Source organism: Oryzias latipes, chromosome 24 (assembly GCF_002234675.1).
Source record: "Oryzias latipes chromosome 24, ASM223467v1".
Classification (NCBI taxonomy): domain Eukaryota; kingdom Metazoa; phylum Chordata; class Actinopteri; order Beloniformes; family Adrianichthyidae; genus Oryzias; species Oryzias latipes.
The window spans coordinates 5,888,943-5,911,135 of record NC_019882.2 but is presented as its reverse complement, the minus strand read 5'-3'; the positions used below and the strand labels follow the sequence as shown (position 1 = coordinate 5,911,135).

Here is a 22,193-nt window from a genome sequence, read left to right as displayed (position 1 = left end):
ATCTCCTTACATTTACAGTCATTACCTACATACTAGCTTTTTTACATGGCAGTACTTATGAGTATATTATACGATTGTGCCAAATATGCACAAAAAAGTCTACTTTATATGAAACTACAAAGGATAACTGAAATGAATGATCCATGTTGAGGTGATGATCAACCCGCTCATTGCATAATTTGTATCATTTGTATCGTGTGAATACAAAACCTACATGGATCACATTTCTCAAGAACTCAAAAAACACTTTAGTCCCATAAAAATAAGTACCTTCTATGGAATTTTAGGAATACATATATGAGTGAAAATAAGATTATTCAGTTAATGCATTTTCTGAAACCTTGCAGATTTTTGTGTTTGTCCAAAGCGGCCAGCTAAATTGAACTTTCAGGTACAAAGACTTACTAAATGACCCATGTGTTTATTTTAAAGGTCTGTAAAAATAACTAAATATAGGACAAAGTTTTTGTGTCACATATGACGTGGAACTGCTTTTGACAAATAGAAAGAAAACACAAGAAAAAAACGTTAAAGGGCAACAATTTCGTTTCAGACATTTGGTTTTAGATTGTTTGAACTCAAACTCACTTTAAAGAAAATTGTGTTTTTGGTGTTTTATAACATGTTCTTGGCATTTTTCTGATGATGGAGGACATATATGAAAAAAATTAAGGTTTACTATCAAATCAATGAAAATGTATTTATGTATTACAAAAGTAAAATACATCTATTCTTTGACTTCCTGTCGCTGTATGAGAACTTTTATTATGAAACGGTGGCACATCCGCCGTGATGACGTCAGCCTGTTGACGTTCTTTTTTTGAACTTTATATGTACGCGCGTTTGTGGGCATGCGTGCGTATGTGTGTGATTTGTGCGCAGGGGGGATTCCCCCCTCAAAAGTTCTTCCCTTCTCGTCTTTCGTCGCTCGGTGCACTCTGCTTCGAGCTCGCGCCGTAACCGGATATCTCCCCGCTGGTGTTCGCTTGTTTTCGCGTCCTTTCCTCCGAGTGGATTAAGTTTCCCGAACTCCTCTTAAAAAAAAAAAAAGCCTCGGAAAGTTGACGAGTGTCCGTCGGGCCCGGTGTTACTGTTACGAGCTGAAGCGCGGTGGGTTTGTGTTATGAGACGTAGCGGCTCATTCCTCCGGCTTCACAAAAGAGCGGTGGTTTCCTCTCGCAGCTGCAGCAGTAGCGGGCTGCCCGGACACCGAGCTATCGGCGGCGGCACGCGCTAGTTAACTCCTCTGGTAAACGGCTGGAGGGGGGGGGAGCCCCGACAAGGCCAGCAGCTTTTGCCATGTCGCGCGTCGACCGTTGCAAAGATGACTCGCTGGAGGACACGCGCATAGACTCGGGCATCGACTCGTCGTACCGCGCCACGCTACACTCAGAGGAGCGCCGCGAGCCGAGCGTGGACTTCGGCGGCCCGAGGGACAAGTTTTCCACCGCGGATGAGCGCGTGGACTCGGCTTACGGATCCTCGTCCATGACCACGGACAGCCTGTCAGAGATGGTGCACGACTGGAGTCTTAGAGACGGCGAGGAGCAGCAGCCGCAAAGTCCTGATGAACTCTCAGAGGAGAACATTCTCACGTCCATCACGGAAGATGGAGACACGTAAGGCTTTTATTTTGTTAAATGTAAATATAAAAATAAAAAGCATCCTCCAATGACTTTGGAGGCTCCTTCACTTTACAGCTGTTATACCTTTTATTATAATCTGGATTATTTTAGGTGAATGCATCAAAGAAGTTTCACACAGATGTTTATGGAGATGCATACATTGAGGGGACTTGTCAGTCCGTTTTCCCATGAAATTCAGCACCAATAGAAGATTTTCTCTTCTTTTTCTATTATTATAAAAAAAACTCTGCTCCATATTATGAATGTGGATGGTCTGCTGTAAGGCGTTACTCAGTAAGAAAACAGAAGTGAAACAGATAGGCCTGGACTTCCCCTGCAGTTCAGACAAAGCACATGCTGTGAGGTAGCTGGATAGTTTGCTTTTCATCCAAGAAACTTGTTGATCAGGACAACTCAAGTCTGCATTTCCCTCGCCACCAAGTCAAACACAAGCCTGTGAATTTCCCAAAAAAAAAAAAAAAAACAGATCAAATGTCAGTGGATTTTTGCAGCTTCTTCCTTCTCCGTTTGACTAAATGATGCAGCTTTTTCTTTGTTTTTTTTCTTTTTCTTTTCTCTGTAAGGTCTGCCTCACCTTGTCCCGCCACGCCGTTCTGATAAAAAAAAAATTCGACTCTTGCAGCCAGAAACGGAGCATGGCAGAAGTTTTGCTGTGTGTCTGACCTCTTTTCATTTCCGTTGGTAGAACCACATGGTTTCATTCTCACACCAGAACTATAGATACCTGCTCAGAAAGAGGGGGAAAAAAAACACCTTCAACACATCACTCCAAACACTCATTCTCCCCCGTGGGAGTTTTCTTTTTTTCTTTCTCCCTTTCTTTTTTGGTCTTATTCATTTAAGGCCGTCTCAAACTCAAAGGAAGTTACTTGCATGCCAGAATATTTGCTTCCAGCCATGACTTTGGTTCATCTGAGCCTGCAGGCATTTAAATCCCTTCTCTCTGATGGAGCAGGTTTAATAAATAGTGTTTGTGCATTTCGACCACAAATACTTATTGGTTTGATCACATATTTTAATACTGATATATTTAAGGTGGCCAGGTCAGAAAATGTCAGGAATTACTTAGTTTAAAGGGGTTTTTTCTTTGAATTTAGATGAAATTAGTTAATGCATTTCACTGCAGCTATTCAGGAAAGCTTTTGATTCATTTTGGAAGAATATTTAAAAATGAGGATTTTTGTTGTGTTGTCTTCAGAAACATGAGACATTTGACATTTTAGCAGGTTAGATTAAAGGTTTTCATTGTGATTTTTGTGGGAACCGTTGGTAGCAGACGGATCACTTCTGGTTTCACTGTTTATTCATAAAAGCATGAGGGTTTTTTTGGGAGGGATTTGATTCAAACTTTTCAGGGTTTAACTGTAATGTCCAGCTGTTTGTGGGAAATTCATTCTCTGGAATGATAACATGATTTGGAGGTTTAATGTGAAGCAAAAACAAACTAACCTCAAAACCGTAGTGGGAACTTGTAACAATTAAATGTTTGCACGAAGCAGGAAATGAAGCTCAGGATCGGTGCTTAATTTAGACTGAGGAAGGAGGGGGAAAAAAACCTAAAAGGGCCCCATTTTTATCGTAACCTTTTATATCCGCTTTAGTTTTGTCATTTGCAGTAGCCCGACCGCCCAGGTTTACCAGTCAATCTCCTTTAGATGAGAACTTCTGATGCAAAAGTGGTTTTACCCCGTTCATTTTGTACTTCCTCAATGTAAAGTGGGTCTGCAGGTTTGTGCATACGTTCACACATCCCCTCTTAACACTTTTAAGTTAAAGCTGCGGGATTATGCAAACTGTGACAGTTGGGCTTTTTTTTTTTCTTCCATTCCTCATGCAGACTCTTGCACCTCGCAATCATCCATGAAGACACGCACATCGCTCAGGAGCTGATACAGCTCTTCCCCAAAGAAGTCCTGGACATCCAGAACAATTTATACCAGGTGAGCTCCGAGCTGGGAATTTTTCAGCCTGGAGGACTTCCTCATTACTGATGTCTTGGTTGTGTGAGCAGTGGCGTTTGCCCGTGTCTGTGCAGTTCCACAGAAGTGTTGTTCCTCTTTATTTGCAGTCCGTCCTCCCCGACGGCTGTCACTGTGGCTGGTTTTTGAGTTAGCTCACGAGGGACTGACACTGGAAACTCCCTCTTCTAGCTGGTGTAGAAAATAGAATGGCAGGGAGCTGCGACATGGTGGGGATGCGGGCACAGGAGTCGTTCCAGTCCTTCAAGAAGCTCGACGAAGGCTTCAGTTGAAGTGACGGACGGAGCTGTCATTTGGAAACATCTGAAGTGTGGAGTCAGCACTTTGTGCACTGACTCAGCTCTCGGTTGCCTCACATTTCCTTTCAGTCATTCTTAGATCTCTCCTTACTAAGAATTTTTCTTTTATTGCTTAAGAATCTTGTAAAGACTCAATGCTTCTCATCATGTGTCTTACGCAAAACTGATATTTAAAAAAAAATAAAAAAAGTAATTACGAAAGGAAAGTAGCAGAGGCGTCACGCTCTGCATCTGCAGCCCGGTCAGAGCAGCCGTTTGCTTCGATAGTTCAACTTTCAGTTTCTCCGATCTGTTTTTTTCCTTTTCACTCTCTCTTCTTGCTTGTGTCTGATTACACGTATGTTTTCGCTGCTTTGTTTGAACCCTGCTGGTGTTCTGCAGAGTCCTCTCCACCTTGCCACCTACCTAAACCTGACAGACGTGGTGAGGGACCTGACAAGGAAAGGGGCCAGCCTGGAGCTGCAGGACCAGGACGGGAACACGGCGCTCCACGTGGCCTGCCAGCACGGGCAGAAGGAGTGCGCCTCGGAGATGACCCAGGACTTTTGTCCCAGCACGCTAGAGCCGGTCCTCAAGATTCAAAACTGGAGAGGTCAGAAGAATGCCCGTCAAAAAAATAGCCTTCGTTCTATCTCAGTTTCTGTATCTAAAAGAAGTTTTTTTTTTTTTGTCTGAAATGCAACATTTTCTGTTGTGTTAACACTTTAGGGTAAAATGTGATACATATGTGATATATATCTATATAGATCTAGATATATATATATATATATATATTTATTTTTCCAAACCTTTAAATAAAGATGATTGTGCTTGCAGGTCTCGCTTGTCTTCACCTGGCTGCACTTAACAGGAAACACCAAATTATGAACCTCCTGGTGAAAAAAGGAGCAGATCTGAACATTCAGGTTAGTCCAACGCCTCCTCTACGGTTCATTTTTATAACACAGCTGATAAAACCAAATGAAATTTACCCCCTCCAAAACCGGACACTATTTTTAGTCTGGAGCTCCATGAAACCAATTCCTGCATAAACGTACAAAAATAATGATGTATTTTCTCAAAAAACAAATAATCTGAGTATATATTTACCACTTTTGTTCCCTTCAAGTGCCGTTTGCAGCATCTTTGGTTCCCGTTTAAAGCGTCCTGCACCTGCGCGACGCTGATATTGACACAGGCTGAGCTTTGGATTTCCCGCAGAATTCATGGAGACATAATTAGATATGAGATATGATTAGGCCGGTCAGCCGGTCTGTCTTAACTTTCTATAGATGGAAGGGAACGCTGCGGTCATTCCCCTAACTACCCCAGACATTCCTCTCTGTTTGAATCACCGTCCCAACATATCAGTCTGCGTCTGCAGCCATGAATCATTTTTGTAATTATCACCCTGCTATTTTGATGCCTGTCAGTGCAGCTCAGTGATCTGGCATAATTATGACATGAACGTCCGTTTTCTTGCAGGAAGGAACGAGTGGCAAAACGGCCCTTCACCTGGCGGTGGAGATGCACGACATCGCATCAGTGAGACTTCTGCTCAACAGGGGGGCCAATGTGGATGCTGCCATGTTTAACGGCTGCACGCCCCTGCATCTGGCAGTGGGGAGGCAAGACATCGCCATCGCCAACCTCCTGTTCCAGGCCGGCGCCGACACGATGCTGCGGAACATGGAGGACGAGACGGCGCTGGATCTGGCTGACGGCAACGATGATGTAAGCAGTTCATTTTCTAACGGGAATGATTTTGTCTAGCTGTTACAAAATTATTGGAACTGCTTCTAAAACTACAGGGGTCCTTCGTTTATCGTGGAAGTTATGTTCCATTAAAGCTGTAAACTCTGCGCCGCACTCTTTGTTCACTTCTCTCAGATAGACATGAACATTTGATCACTTTTCTCTGTTTTTGTTTCTACTCTCAACGTTTGAAACCTAATAGACAAATAGGTCCAGTAATGTAGAATGAAAACAAAGAAGATTTTTTAGAATCTGGCAGCCTAGCTAGTTTTTTTACTTGCCTTTGTTTCAAGAAATGAAGTTATCTTTGAATTAAAAAAAAAGTAATTTTATGGCCAAAAAATATCCAAAGATAATTCAATTAAAATCCAAAATGAATAAATTGATAAAGTTTTATATATATTTTTTTAGGTATTTAAATGGCTGGAAAACTTCTTTGGAGAGATCCAATTGGTGCAGTTTGCAATAAAATCACAAATCTGTGGTTATAATAAGAAGAATTAAACCTATTATTCTTTAATTTATCCTTCTTATTGCAATATTGTTTGGGTGATTTCATTTCCTACCTTTTTAAAAAACATGTTACTGTTGCAAAATACATTTTTCTTTTAACTTTGTTCTCACAGATCACCCCACTTTTCTCCTCATTACAACTTTTAAAGGTTTACAACACAAACATTTATCAAACGCATCATTTTTCTGCTCTATTCATGGTCAAAGCCAGCTCAGTTTCCCACTTTATTTCATTGAGAAAGATCAAGTTGACTCCTTCTTTCCGTTATCGCGGCACAAAAATGTTAAATGAATTTGATTATTCAACAAACTCAATAGTATTTAGTGAAAAAGACTGAATGAGAAGAGACAATTTCCTACAATGCAGTATTAGAGCCACCATTTAAAATAACAAATAAATGAGGGTGAAGTGGTAACGCCATGCTTTTACCAAAATAAAGTCAGTTGTGTAAGCCTCCATTAACATTACGATCATCAATGCAGCCATTTATGGGGGTGTTCAGGCGTTCATCATTGAAATCTGTGGGCCATAATGCATTTGGACCGCTGCAGCTATACTACCAATGACGTAAACGGTACGCCCGCCCGAAATCCACTCATTGTGGGTCAAGAATCTTCTTCTGAAAGAGCCCAGTTTCCTGCAAACTTTTTTTAATGTTCTTATATTTATATTAAAACAATGTATTAGTGTTTCATTATTTGTGAAATGAATGCTGAAGTAACTGCTTACAATGCATTCTGTCCCTCATACTGGCTCTTTGTTTTTTTTATATTTTTCCTATAAATTTATTGTTTTAATCGCATAAATTCTCAATTTATAAATTCTAAATTCTACAAGTTTATTTTAACTTTTTTTCCTCATTTTGAGTTTATTATTGTAAATGTTTGACTTTTTATTCTCATTTTATTCCTATAAAATTGTTTTTTTTTATGGTGGCCCTAATACTCCATCATACAAACGACAAAAGTAAAAAATCAGAGCAAACAAATCTTTCTTCACTGTTTGATTTTTTACAGGAATAGCTTCTAAAGCAGCTTCTGTCTGACAAATGTTTTTCCTTTTGCTGTTTGGAGAGACCTGTTGGTGGAAAGTTGAGGTAAAATGTGACTTTTCTGTGCCCTTTGTGTTCAGATTCTGGCAGTGTTCCCCTTTGATGACATCCAGATCTCCGGGAGGTCTGTGGTTTTGAGCTGAATCAGACCTTCAGAGCGTGGAACCTCGCTGCCTCTGACACCTTTTATTTGAACAGTTACACCAGATAGAAATAACCACCTTATAGATCGATAGCGCCTTTATATTTAGTTGACTCTAATATTCAAAGAAATATGTGCATTGGATGAATCTGTCAATTTAGCTTGATTGAACGCACACACTGGTGTGCGTGCGTGCGTGTGTGTTTGTGGGTGCATGCTGTGGAAATTATATGAACCACAAAGCCCACCTGATCGAGTGCCAACCCCCCCCCATCAAAATTCTACCTCTTTTATTGAATTTATTTTGAAAGTTTCAAACTGCATCGTCTCAGTTTTTATTATTAATGCTTTTTCCTGGAAACATTCTTGTTGCCTTAAAAGATTAATAAATGCAAATATAGGAAAATATGTATATTTTTTATCATTTGTCTGCAAATATTCTCCCTGCTTTGTTAGAAAGTAGTTTTTCAGCTTCACGTGTCATTTCTTTTTTTTTGTTGTTGCTTTACTAATGTTACTATGTTATCCATCTGCAAAAATGTCTTCTTTTTTTGTAATTACACTGGCAGTTTGTTTATTTTGTGATAATAAAAAGCTCATTGCATGTTGTGTTCTCTTCTGGGACAAAAGGGTTTGATAACATTTTGAAAAGCATGTTTGAAGTTTTCAGGTTTAACCTGCACACATGTGAACCAACCTTGAAGTTAGCTTTCTCACGACAACATCCTGCTTTTGATTTAATCGGTTCTGCTTTTATTTTGGTGCATCTTTTTTTTTCCTGCGTCTTCCTTCTTATCACTTCACAATAGGAGCCCCGGGGCTGCTGGGAATTCCACCTTGATTGATGGCTTGTGAACAGTCTCTGTAAAACTGGTTCAGGGTTTATTACCTGCATCCTTTAAGGTAAAGGTTAAATAATGCTTTCATGTGGGCAGAGTGGATTTTTTTCATTTATTCATTTTGTGATAATGGCAAGTTTGGATGCAGAAACGAGATTATTCTAGGAAAAAAAAAAAACATGCAGCCAACAAGTTGAGCACACCGTTGCAAAACTGTTCCCACTTCTCTATTCAAGTGTGGCCTGGGAAACTCTGCAGTGACTTCTGTCTCCTGCTGTGCACGGCTGCCAAAGAGCAATCAGATGTGTTATTTGCCTCTAGAGAAAACCTGTATTGTTCAATTGATGGTTAGCGGGGAATGCTTCATTACTACATTCAAGGAATTCTTTTACTTTATACACATTTAAAATGTGTATGAAATATTATTTCTCCTTTTCAGTAGAAATTAAAATATATAGTATAAAGTATAAAAATTCTAGAACATTCAGTAAATTGATGTTAAATTTGTGGATAAAAATACTTTTCTGTGGATTTTGAGTTAAAAGGAAATCCTACAAATAATTTCAAAAAGTTCACTGTAATGCATTAAAAAACCGGTTTTCTTTTAAAGTAATTTGATTGAAAAAAGGTGGCTTAACGCACTTTAATGAAGTAGAGACTGTTAAAGGTACAGTGCATTTTCCAAACAAGAAGCCTCATTAACACACGTGTTGGTTGTTTAGTTGTCTAACAAAACTATCAAGATTAATTAGGCTGCGATTTTTGTTTCGATAATTTTTGATCAAGAGAAGATGCAACAAATTGAGTCTGAGTTGTGGTGGAAGGCATTCTGGAGCAGATTCTATTTTAAAGACAACAATAGAAGAATAAAATATTATATTCACGTTTTTTCCCCCTTTCTCATCCAATAAAGTATTGAATAAAAAGTTTCATTAAAACTTTTTCTAAGAGCATTAGATTGTAAAATAAAAATGTTTTCAGAATGATTAAATAAAATGTGCTGTTCTGTATTGTCAATGATAGATGCAAGATGAAGAAAAATAGTGTTGTTACACCGCAATTCAGTTAAAGCATTATGTATTCTTAAGAATATTTAAAAAAATAAACACTATCAGTCAACTCTCCATTTTTTTTTGTACTTTTACTTTTTTTTTTAAGATATAATGAATGTTTGTTGCTTAAAAACTAGTTTTATGCAACATTATGACATAGTGGAGCTTACCTAAGGGTAGGCTTTTTATTCTTTATACCAATAAACATACAAATTGTAAAGCCATTAATGTTTAGTATATTATTACTTGGTTTTTAAAGAATGTTCATGGAAATAAATCATAAAATGTTGGCAAACCTGTTTATTTCCCTTGTGAGTGGCGACACATTTGCAAGAAACAATTTGAGAAAAACAAACCAAGCATTTATTGTGAAATTTGATGTGAACAAAAAAGAGATGTCATTTTCTACAGTTCTCCACCCTGATGGTATGATTCAGCTTTATTTGCTGGTGTAAATAGAGTCTGGGCTCATGGCTGAACCTAATAATTTTCAGTCTGGTCCTGCAAACTGACCGTAAATCTATAGAACAACCAAAGTGCAGTTAGAGGAAATAATCTTCTTGAGATGTTACCTTCTGATATGTTTCAGTATGTGTTTGACTTTCCTAGTTATATGAAATGTTAGCATTCGGTTTAGAAAAGATATGCCCTCTAAAATATGCATCTCTCTCGGACCATAAATCACATACTATCACATGTATACTTGTTTTATATGTATGCAATTCAACAATTTTCAGTTAAAAAGAATACTATTGATAAATTACTTCTATTTTTTTTAACCTGCCCCCCCCCCCCCCAATCAATTCTTTCCAATGTGCAAACAAACACAAAAGACTTCTTGTACCAAAGACCCTCAGATCCTCCTCCTCCCTTCATCTGGATGTCCCCACTGCCCGCCTTGTCACTATGGGGAGCAGAGCTTTCAGCTGCTCCGCCCCCCGGCTCTGGAACTCACTACATCCTGACCTCAGAAACATTGGCTTTCTCTCACAATTCACCAAGAAACTAAAAACTCACCTTTTCCAACTTGCCTATTTCCCCCCATTACTTGTTATTCCTGCCCATCTTAAATGTATATTTTATTATATATTCTATTGCTTTTAATTTTATTTTCACTTTTATGTACGGCAACCCTGGGTTCCTTGAAAGGCGTCTTAACAAATAAAATGTATTATTATTATTATTATTATTATTGTTATTATCATTATTTTGTACTGACTTTGAACTTCTTACAGTTACACCTCCACACCGCTCGGTGGCGGTGTCTCAGGAGCGAATCACGTTTCCACTCTCTGGCATCCTTCAAAAAAAAAAAAAAAAAAAAAAAAGGAGGAGGACTCTCTTTTACTAGTGAACACATCGGTTGTTAGCTTAGAGTGGAGAATATCGAGGATAAAAGAAGTTCTGTTCAGAAGCAAGACGCGAGCGCGTGCCGGAATCTGCCTACCTGCCGGACCCGCGCGGCTTCATGCTGTGTCACCGCAGCGACGTCTGAGTCCGTCGGCTGGTGTGCTGACCAGGTGTCGGCCGAAGAGTGCTGGGATAATGCCTTCTTTCTCATGGAGGTAACGAGAGCTGGGGGGGGCTTTTTCATCCTCAATTGAGTTTTATGAAGGGATACACTGACCGGGTCAAAGTCTCTCCTCTTTTTTCGAATTATAAAAAATGGGCGTGAAGGGGGTTGCACCCCACCCCAAGTAGCTACAAGTTACTGTTTTGGTATTTTATTGAATAAATATTGTCTTTTTGTAAAACTGACAAGCTTAAAATGATAATAATTCATGTATGATGTACAGTTCTGTCAGATTTACATCACAATTCTTTAGATTAGTCTAATTTTCAACAGAATTGCTCAGAATGAGTCATTAAAGTGCTTCTTAATGCACGCATGATAAAGCAAATAGTTGTTTTTATCACACCTGACATCAAACAGTCGGATGTCACAGTTAGACCCATGACTTCAATAGCTGTTATTCCTGTTCTTTTACATGCCTTTAGTTTTATGAGAGGAACAACATGCAAAACACCCCCTTAATTTTCAGATGGATTTGTAGTTTTTGGAGTTGGCTTCTTCATCTGGGGGCAAAACATTCTTCCATCTAAAAAGCCTCCTGTTCTGGACGCGGGTCCTGCTGCAGTGGGGGCACACAAAGAGGCCCTGTCTCCTTCCAAGCCCCTGGGAGGAGGGCCTATCCGGACGCTGTGCGCACTCACAGCCACAATATCGCACCTTTTTCATAGGATGCCATCAGTTTGCTTGAATATCTAAATAAAGTCCCTTCTCGTGGACGTGACTGTAGTAGCTAGGACATCCTGTTTTCATTCTTCATGACTGGAAGAGCCTCGAATGTCCGGCTCAACCCCATTCCACAATTCATGAACTTTGCATGGAGTGAATGAACTTAATTGATTGGTAAACGAAAATAAAGTCACAGTTCTTTTGTCTCAGTTTATAAGTCCAGTTTTTCAAGGTGTGTTGAAAGAACCTCATGCGTGTGCATCTGCTCACAAACCTGTTTCAGGTTTGGTAGATGCCAATATTACACTCTGCCAAATTGATTTATTGTGCTGAACACAAAATGTTCTTGACTTTAATCTTTTATTTTTTGAAGTTGTGATCTTACATTTAGACTTTTTTTCCCTGTAAATATTTAAAATTGCAAAAATGTTCTGCAGCCTAATCCTCCAGAATTCTTCTACTTACGTTTTGAAGTGTGTTACTTATTTAAAAAAAATGTTGTAAATACATTTGGCTTTGTAGTTTTCTTGAACTGATGTTGTTTTTTTTCCTTCACCCTGTAGGGTTTGGCCTGCACTGCTGTTTATCTTGCTGCCTCACACTGCGGCTGCAGAGGAGACGTCACTGCTGGACGGCTGGCACGAAATTTGGATTTTCCGCTTCATCCTCAATCTACTGGGATACTCCACCATCATTGTTCCCGGCTACCTCCTCATTAGCTACCTGAAGCGTACCAACTACCTAGAAAAAGGTTTGAGCTCATGAACTGTCAAGTAATTGAAGACCCACGTTGATGAAATTGGTGTTTTTAAAATGTCCATGTGGCATTTTTCCCCTCTATATATTAGGAAAATTAAGCTTTAAATAGCATTTTTTTATTCAAATAGTTGTGAATCTGGGGCAGACGAAAAATGCCGTTGGAAAATAAGCTTACCATATTTCCCAGAGTATAAGTCCCACTAGAGTATAAGTCACAACAACAAGAAAAATGCACGATAAAAGTGGAAAAACTATATATAAGCCGCTCTGGAGTATAATGTGACCTTTATGGAGAAAAGTGCAAGGCTTCTGAACAAATCTGCCAATGCAGCGTTCACAACCAACACCATCCACACATCGATTTCACTTCCACTGCGTCTTTTCACACGCCTCAAATAGTTCAAAATGTCCAAAAACGTGTTCATGAACTAGACGCTCCAGACGCGTGTGGGAGGAGCTAGCATCAAGTTTTTAGCCTGATCGCAACATGGAAGCATTGACTGTATATTTCATGTACAAGACACAGATGACGTTGAGACATCAGGTCTATTTATTTTGAAAAGTTCTAGAAAAACATCAGTAAGCAGGTCTCCATGTCTGGGTTCACAAGATCATTCAGTTTAGTTTTTTTTTTTACAGCGATTTTTACCTTTTGTACTGCTGGGGTTGTGACTGAATGACGTCGTTTTCAGCTGTACTTCAGTGTCTTTGTAACCCAGTTTGATGACTTGCTGGTCTTGAACATACGGTCATGTCTCCCTAACCCACGTCTTCATTTCATTGTTTGATTTTCTGTCTCTGGTAGGCGGTGGAATTTGCTACCCGGTCATAAAAACCTGTGTGTTTGGCAGCGAAGACAAGACGAGCTCGCTGGATTCTGGCTCCGGTTCGAGCCGGACTGATGGGGATTCGGGATCATCGTTCAAACAGGCTGTCAAATTGGCCTTTTGTGCTGCCGGACTTCAGGTACGGTCGGGGATCCTCCCAAAACCAACATTCACTGAGTACATAACCCTCATTTAGATCTTTATGTAAAGGAAACTTCAGTTTAGTTTTTGACAGAGCAAACAGTCAGAATCCTTAGGATGTATCTGAACGTAGTTTAGTTCATTCATAACACACAGTCCTTTTGTTTGCATAGATTAATGCACCAAATAAAAGCATTTAAAAGTCTCCTGGTGCTTTATTATGAGTCTAAACCAAGAAATGTTTCTAAATTAAAGCCAAAGGTGGTATTTTGTATTGAATCGGCAGCTGCTGAACAGCACAGTCAAAAAAACCAAAAATAACTTCTTACCAATCCAGTTATCTGTCAAAATAAAACACCTTTTTTTCAATGGTTGACAACAGTTTTACAGGTGCAGCTAGTATTATCTATGCAGAGTTTAGCCAAACAAAATTCTTAACTGTGCAAATAATTCAACCAGACAATGCGACACGCCCATATTTTTTATTATGGTTGGATTTGAAATCATTCAAAACAGAGCTGAGTTTGGTCATTAATTTTTAGCTTGGAGTTTCTCTTTGGGCTTTTGGACCTGATCCTCCATACCTGAAAAAACTAAAGCTGATCTTATCTTGAAGGCATCATACCTGACATGGGGAGTCCTCCAGGAGAGGGTGATGACTCGTTCTTACGGAGCCACGACTCCGGAGGAAGGGGAAGAGAGATTTACAGACTCCCAGTTCTTGGTGTTCATGAACCGCATCCTTGCTCTGACTGTGGCGGGCCTGTGGTGCTTGCTGTTCAAGCAGCCTCGCCACGGTGCTCCCATGTACAAGTATTCCTTCGCTTCGCTCTCCAACATCATGAGCAGCTGGTGTCAATACGAGGCCCTCAAGTTCATCAGCTTCCCCACGCAAGTGCTTGCCAAAGCCTCCAAAGTCATCCCCGTCATGCTTATGGGGAAGATCGTTTCTCAGAAGAATTACGAGTACTGGGAGTACCTCACTGCTCTGCTGATCTCCGTTGGAGTCAGCATGTTCCTCCTCTCCAGCTCGGAGGACAAGCATCCGTCCACCGTCACCACCTTCAGCGGCGTCATCATCCTCGTCGGATACATCGTGTTCGACAGCTTCACCTCTAACTGGCAGGACAACCTGTTCAAGTACAAGATGTCGTCGGTGCAGATGATGTTCGGGGTGAACATGTTCTCCTGCCTCTTCACCGTGGGCTCGCTGCTCGAGCAGGGTGCCTTCTTTGACTCGCTGGCCTTCATGATGCGTCACTCTGAGTTTGCCTTTCATGCGGTGCTGCTGTCCGTCTGCTCGGCGTGCGGCCAGCTCTTCATCTTCTACACCATCAACCAGTTCGGCGCAGCCGTCTTCACCATCATCATGACGCTGCGGCAGGCCTTCGCCATCCTGCTGTCCTGCTTCCTGTACGGTCACGCCGTCACTGTAGTGGGGGGCTTTGGGGTCGCTGTCGTTTTCCTGGCACTCTTCCTGCGGGTTTACGCGCGCAGCCGCATGAAGGCGAGCCGGCGGCCCGCCGCTCCCACACAGAAGGTGTAACTCACCAAACCGTGAACTCAACCACGTTTTCTGTGGTGCTATTTGTCTGTTTGTGAGTAGCTTTCTTTTTTTCTTAAACATTTCTTTCTTTTCCCTCTTTTGTTTTTGTTGCATCGGTACAGAAAGGGATACTGCGGTTTTGACGCACTAAAACACCCCTAAGGGGCTCCTGTGATGTCAAATCATTATTTTAAATGTCAGACCTTCGGCTGTTTTACTACTTACTTTTTTTAAACCACAAAACGCGCCTCATCACACCGTTTTAGTTTGTTCAAGCTTGAAAAGGATGGTCATGTATTGAAAAAGGATTTCTTTAAAGCGTTACCTTTTTATGATTTCACATCTCTATAACAAATAAGCATAGCAGCTCGGGTGCATTCGGACCTAAAGGGACTGTTTTATCCCACATTTCAGCACCTAAAACTGCTGCTTTGTTTCCTTCACAGTTTTTATTTATTGTTTTAAAAAAAAAGTCAGCAAATAAGTAGGTAAACATAAATTAACCATTTTTGCCTTCTTTTTTTTCTCAAATTCTTTGCCACCTTTTTCTCTTTTATTTTTTTGCTTTATAAAAATGTGTTTTTCATGTGATTATTTTGAATAACACTGGACACAATAATGGATGGTTATCAGTTTATCATTGCTATTGTAAAATACTGTCAGTTTGCAGGACGGGGTCATGACAAAGGGAAAGCAATAGAAAAGGTGTCTTGTTTTTCTAAATCCTACGTCTCTATGGTAACTGGATTCATAATAAAATTTGCTGACAAAGGATCGAGTATGTTTACCTTTCATCACATCCTCTTTTAACACCTTAAAGGTTTAATAAAGAAATTGGGGTTTCTGCCCAGAAATCTGGAATAGGTGAAGATCAAACTGAAGTTTGTGTTTGAAATTTACTTTTCTCTCACGATTCAAACCTCAATTTTTAGGTCCGTTAAGTTTCGGTTCAATAAATGATAATAAAAAAATCAGAAAAATCCCTTTTTAAATGTGCTAATAAGTGATTTTTTAATGAAGAAAGCCCTTTCAGTTGGCTTATTGTAAGTTATAAAACAATTTAAGAAACCTGCCTGTTTGACACTTTCAACGGGAACATGGATGCAGCATTTCCTGGTTTGACATGTCCCTTTAAGCTAAACGAGTTGGTCTGACTGACAGAAAGCAGTTCAGTCAACCTTTGGACGCCTTGCTTTGATCTTTATGTTCAGAACAGTAAAAATTAAAAGTGTCCTTCCGTTTTGCTGATATCCCTGCCACCCTTGGCAGCTGCAGTTTCTCTGTCAATAAAAGATTCTTAAAGGTCTTAAAATGTCATCTTTATTCAGAGGTGAAAACTTTAATTTTATTTTAGCAAAGTCAGTTGCTTTATTGGTGTGATCGAAGCCCCAGAAGATTTCCCCCCCAAAACTTCTAAAGAGAATAGTTTTTTTTTAATAAAAAGCCTTAAAAACATTACATTTTTACTGATTTAAAAAAAAAATATTTTTTTAATTTATCCTTTCAATTTCTGTTATTTGGAAGATTGCCTCATCAGTCATGGTTAACTAATTTGGCCTCAGTATTTGGACATTTTTGATAAAATCCCCTTGAATGTAGCAGCGTAAAAGTCTGTTTTAAGATATTAGATAGAAGACAGCCTTTAAAGCAGAAGGGCAGTAACTGCCCCTTACTTTAGTGTTCCCGGTCAAAATTCACACGTCTGTTTTCAACTGCCCCTAAATTAGTTCAAAAAATATATTTGGGATGTTTTCTGTGTGATGCCTGAATACCACAAGGTCAATTAAGACACTCAAAATTAAATAAAAGAGGCCATCATCACGTTTATAAGGATGACATCATAAGGCCTTACAGGCAAATAAGATTTGCAGTAAAACACAATTCAATTTTTTATGTTACAACATATTTGTCTGGACGAGTTTCATACCGCTAATTGTATAAGAACATGACATCAGTCATAAAATTCAATCCCTGCCCTTCTTGGTAAGGAAAAACTCCTAAAAAAAAAAACGGATTCTGGGGGGAAAAAAGGAGAAACCTCAGGGATATGCACATGTAGGAGGGATCCTCTCCCAGGGCGGACAGGCGGTGTACCAGGATGTCCCATTTCTGAGTGTTTTAAGTTAGAAATCGACCTGAACACGACAGGAGTATTTCATTTGTTTAGGACAGATTTCAGATTTTTTATTTTCCTTTTTTATGTCACCAGGAAAGTTCCATTTCAATGCATAAAAAATACATTTTAACAAACATCAATAAAACCACATCCGTCATAAAAAGCAGGTGCAAATTATTGTTTCAGTATCTGATGCTTTGAGCTTGTTCTTAAAAACATTTAAAGATATTCGTTTCCAGTCTTTCTGCAGCATATTCCAAGCAAAAGGAGCAGAGTGGACAAATGCTTTTTTCCCCCAGCTCTGTGCGGGCAAATTCAACAGAAAGCAACAACTGGTCTGTTGATCTTAAGGAGTAAGATTCCACACTTCTCCTTGTGATTATGGAACAAATGTAGGGAGGCAGTAATCCAAGCAAGGCCTTCTAATGCCAATGTCCCCGCCTCCTAGTGATCAGAGAAGGCCATTGCACTCTTGAATACAAGTCACAATGATGCGCCATACATCTACAGTTGGTAAAGATGCATGGTGTCAACCGTTTGGAGACATGAAGACGAGGCATGCATGTACAGAATATCACCATAATCCAGCACAGATTAAAAAAAAAGTGGCAGCGACAAGTTTACAGTAATTTGCGTAAAAATCTATAATGTGTAAGGTGTTTGAATTTTAAAAAAGTGCAAAGTCATAGCTCTATTGGACTGGTTTCTTGACATCACTGGTTCTAGAAAAAGAAGAAGCATGTTCCAAAGTGATAAAAGGGACGATAAAGGCGACACATGGCCTCAGATGTGGGTTATCTGTGTCGTGCGTCTCCAGAAAGTCTGAAGATTTTAAATTGTTTGTTATTTAGCCGACCCGACCTGTTTGACTTCGTCACAAGGTCTTTTTGGCATGTCCTTGAATTCCACAGATACAGCTGAAAGTACGACTGAAATCTCTTTGTTTTTCATTTTATTACCATTTATAGTTCATCTATTAGCCTTTTCTTGTATTGTTGCAGATATTTCTCATAGAATCAAAGGCGAGGCTTATGTTGATTGACAGGGAGTCATTTTTTAGCATCTTCATAAATGTAAATGTAAGGACATCTACCGGTTCACTTCTGCAGATTTCCATGAGCTTCTGAATATAAAAGGCACCTTTTGGTGCTGATGTTGGCCCCGTCTGTCGTTTTAGTGATCTGAACTGTATCTTCAGACGTTTCCACCCTCATCCTTCCACCCTCTCCGGTCCCATGAAGTGGAGCAAACCAACGCCGTTTTTCGAAATACGTATGCAGTGCTCTCCGCACTCCTCTCTGATTCATGAAGCCTTCCTTCCACTTCTATGATTCACCAAGCATAAAACTGAAGGTCGGATTTGAATGAGAGGTGCAACAAGTCATTTCCCCCTGGTTATTAATCTCACAGTTGCTCTTCAGTAGAGGGGGGATTTCCCTCGCTCCTCTTGTTTCATCAGGTCCTTAACCCCTTTGGGTTTGTGTCATTTTCTATAAATCTCCGCTCTGCATTTTGATTATTTCAGCTCCAGGCATGCAGCCCCCGGCGGATCAGTCACTGCGAGCTCTCGCTTTGACTGCAGGTAGCCCCAAAGCCAGCTGTTACTGACCTTCACCAACCAGCAGTTTGTTTGACTCATACGTTCTGCTTCCCGAAAATATGTCCTCTATCACTGCTGAGGATGAGAAATTCAGAGACAGCTTCCTGTTCAATGACCTTTGCAGTAGGTCATTGGACCGTTTAACAGTTATTATCCTAATAAATGTATAACAATGTAGCTTTACTGTGAATTCAGCAAAGTAAACAGAAAACAAAACAAGAGCGCAGAAAACGGACATTTAAGAATATCACCGTTGTTCTTTAAGAAATTGAAGAAAATTAAAGAATTTAGTTCTTGAGCTTACAAATAGTTCCACATAAACCAAACCTCAGAATTTCTCAGACCAATTTAGAGTTTATTTTGTGCCTTTGTCCCTTTAATATTGAACAATTACAACATTGTCACAATGAAAATCTTTAAAACTGTCTCTGAAATAGGAACCAGACAAAAAAAAAGAAATTACTTTTCTAAAATTTCCCGTATTTTCTGTATTCTGACTTTTAAAAAACTCAAATGTTTTTGTTCGGATGACAACCAACTAAGTTATGAATAACTTCAGCCTTTTGATTGTCTCTGTAAAGCATGTTTGTGCCAACCTGACACTAATTAACTAAACTGATTTCAAAAATAAAATGAAAAATGGACTCAATAGGGAACATATAGTGACTGATATAAAAAAAAGAAAAAGTTTAGTTATAATAACATAATCTTATGCTAATTAAAAAAGACCTTTCCATTCGTGTAGTGTGAAGAAATAAGCAAAAATAGATTTGGAATAAAATAACTCAAAATACGCTGGTGAAACAGGGAAACACACAAACAAGTGATAAGAAATAATAGATATTAATCTAGCACAGCAAGAATCTAATTAATTCAATTCAATTTTATTTGTATAGCCCAAATTCACAACAACAGTCGTCTCGATGGGCTTCATTTAATTAAAGCCCATTTCTAAAAAAAATGTGTCTTTACATTTAAAGGTATAACGAGGCCGCTCTGGTCTCCACTGGTCCTTTTCCAGCAACCCAGCCCTACCTGCAGCTGATTACCTGGATCAGGTGTGTTTGTCACCAACAAGCTATGATTGCAGGTTAGTTGGAAAACAGGTCACTAGCTTCCTATTATTACCTGATCCAGGTAATGAACAGCAGAAAAAGGCTGGGATATTACGAAAACAGCAGGATGCTGACCCTCAGGGGCCTGTTGGTCATCATCCCAAAATATTGAAAGACACTTGATCTGTAAATAGTTAGTAAGTAGTAAAAAAAAAAAGGCAAACTAACTCAAATTTTATTCAAAAACAACTGGAGGACACAGAAAATCAAAATCAATTGGAACCACGAAGCACAACCAGAATTCATAGTAAAGGTCCAAGGAAATTTCAAGGCAAATTTTCCATCTCAAAAAGACAAAAAGATGTTAATTATCTCTCATTTAACTCTGGTTAATTAGATTTATAAATTTCTGGCTGCACCACAAACGGTAAAATAAAATGTGTTTATTTCTTACTTTAAATCACTGCTGACACCACACTACCTACTACCGTACTACATCATTGAGATGATCCTGTATGTGATGCAGGGAATCTTTTATTTTGAAAGGAAGTCGTGTGAATCTGTCACAAATGATAAACCAGGGGTGTCCAAACTTTCTGGATAAAAGGGCAGATTTGGTGAGGGAAACAATTGGCCTACATTCTTTGAACTCTTATATCAACATTAACCCTGCTATCTTAGATGACCCCACCCTTACATTGACGTGTTCTCCCTACCATGACAAAGGTGGATAAAGGTGGAAAGATTTCATGTAATCCATGGAAACCAGTGAAGATCACAAATCATTGAAGAAGAAAGGTTCAGAGCACTGTCTAGTGGGTCTAGATGACCCAACTCCCAATGTTAAAGTGCCTAGGATAGCACAAGGGCTAAATGGAAATGAAAATATTTTTTGCAATTGAATACTTTTCATTTCTTTACCTAGAACAAGAAGTACATTTAAATACATTGTAACCAAATTAATGAAAATTTCATATGTGCCCAGGATAGCACAAGGGTTAAAGACGGTTAGTTTAGCCAATCAAAATCAAGAAATCCAAGTCTTTGGAACGTCCCCGAGGCCGCATATTGTTGACTTTATGACAGGAGCCTGTGGCCCGGTTGAAATGTAAAGATTTGGCCGGACTTTGGACATGCCAACTGTTTGATAGTTTGAAAAAAAGCTATTTTCTTTTTATGTTTGTGTTTATGCGGAATAAAAACCTTCATTTTTTTTTATCATTATAGTAGTTTTCTAAAGGGGGAAGTGAGACTTTGAGGCTCCTAGTGGTCAGTAATAAATCAATCTGATTGGCCCTGAATGCTGCAGATCCCTGGAATGTGTGTTTAATGATGAAAAGTGTTGCACATCACTTTATTATTCTCTCTTTCACTTTTGTAACTATCCCCCCTCCTACACAGACACACTAACTACAGTGGGTGGGTGGGGGGGTCCTGCCTAGCATAAACATTTCCTTTAAATTCAAAACCTGCAAAAGCATCATTGGAGGTGTGACATAACCAAAACCTCCACCTCCTCCTGTTTTATAGTACGAGTGGAACGCAGCGCGTCAGACCACCCGGCAAAGGCAATGCTTATCGGCTGTCTTTCACACTTTAGTGATAGGAGGTGATGATTTTTCTTTCTGGCTTTTATCTGCTCATCTTGCTTCCGTTCTCCTCGCCGCGCGTGTGTGGTAATCCTCTTTCTGTTTGCCACCTGCTGCTGAACACAGGCGAATGACGGCGTCAGGCCCCTGAGTAATCGATGGGTTTATCGGATGACGTGTCTTGGACCAGAGGTTGCGCAAAGGCACTGATTTGAACTGAATTTTGCGACGCCCTTGTGGGCTGGTATGCAGCCTCTGTGGCCCAGAAATGCAACCACGAAGACGAGCGTGAAACAGCCAAGAATTCACATGGATCGTCAGCAAAGTTAGACCAACGTGGCCTAGAAATATTTGGAAAAGGTGAATCGACATGAAGTTTGTGTGACTCAACAGGAGACCACATAATCGACACCTTCTAGACTCTACTCTACAGCACGTCTGCACTGACCAGGTTCAAACCAGACGTGTAGGCCCCAAAGGTCACAAGACAGGGGTTTTGTTGTGATCTTGTAAGCAAATGTGTTGCCCCGCCGCCCACTCGTGCCTTAAGACCACCCCCCAACCCAAATTGTGTGCATTCAGCAGTTGTGGGGTAGGAACAGACTACAATGTTCTTTCTTCCACAGGAAGTCTTCTGTTTGAAGAAAACAAAATCTGACTTTGTGCACTTTTCGTCTGTACTGGAAATCTGTGCAAACTCTTTGATGACTCTCACCAAGAAATTTCCACTGGTGCTCAGCTCACACGGGTTTGTTACAGCAGGGTTGGAGAGCCCTTTGATGACACCAAACATACCATTTCCTGTTTGTCTCACGAGTGTTTGACCTCTTCCATGTAGATTGGCAATTTTGCAAAACCCGTCCAGTGCATCATCTTTGCCTCTTCTAAACAGAGATTCATGTTTAAAAACTTTGATTTATGAAGGGTGGCAACTTTTTCAGGATGTCTTAAATACTTTGAAATCCTTTAACTTATAAGATTTCCTTTCAAACATCTTTTTAGGAACTCTAAAAAAAATCTGAACGTTTTTCGATAAATTACGCAGAAGACTCTTGATGAAATATA

At 39.7% G+C, this 22,193-nt stretch overlaps 2 protein-coding genes across 2 annotated transcripts; both read left to right on the top strand.

Annotated features, from left to right (window-relative positions):
* The first annotated feature begins 825 nt into the window (after positions 1-825).
* Positions 826-7,969, top strand: nfkbie (NFKB inhibitor epsilon). Its single transcript, XM_023952786.1, has 6 exons — positions 826-1,619; positions 3,484-3,586; positions 4,306-4,516; positions 4,741-4,829; positions 5,389-5,637; positions 7,304-7,969. The coding sequence occupies exons 1-6, from the start codon at positions 1,300-1,302 to the stop codon at positions 7,364-7,366; spliced, it is 1,035 nt and encodes a 344-aa protein (XP_023808554.1). The 5' UTR covers positions 826-1,299; the 3' UTR covers positions 7,367-7,969.
* A 2,597-nt stretch (positions 7,970-10,566) lies between these two features.
* Positions 10,567-15,542, top strand: slc35b2 (solute carrier family 35 member B2). The gene is made up of 4 exons (XM_004083432.4): positions 10,567-10,821; positions 12,059-12,246; positions 13,060-13,220; positions 13,839-15,542. Exons 1-4 carry the CDS (start codon positions 10,802-10,804, stop codon positions 14,766-14,768), a joined length of 1,299 nt encoding a protein of 432 aa, XP_004083480.1. The 5' UTR covers positions 10,567-10,801; the 3' UTR covers positions 14,769-15,542.
* Positions 15,543-22,193: the final 6,651 nt, after the last annotated feature.

Bases quoted from the DNA above. Each gene is read 5' to 3' on its own strand.
- nfkbie (XM_023952786.1), top strand. From the start codon at position 1,300: ATGTCGCGCGTCGACCGTTGCAAAGATGACTCGCTGGAGGACACGCGC. The intron at 3,587-4,305 runs GTGAGCTCCGAG...GGTGTTCTGCAG, and splicing joins TCCAGAACAATTTATACCAG to AGTCCTCTCCACCTTGCCAC. The intron at 4,830-5,388 runs GTTAGTCCAACG...GTTTTCTTGCAG, and splicing joins GAGCAGATCTGAACATTCAG to GAAGGAACGAGTGGCAAAAC.
- slc35b2 (XM_004083432.4), top strand. From the start codon at position 10,802: ATGCCTTCTTTCTCATGGAG. The intron at 12,247-13,059 runs GTTTGAGCTCAT...TGTCTCTGGTAG, and splicing joins TACCAACTACCTAGAAAAAG to GCGGTGGAATTTGCTACCCG. The intron at 13,221-13,838 runs GTACGGTCGGGG...CTTATCTTGAAG, and splicing joins TTTGTGCTGCCGGACTTCAG to GCATCATACCTGACATGGGG.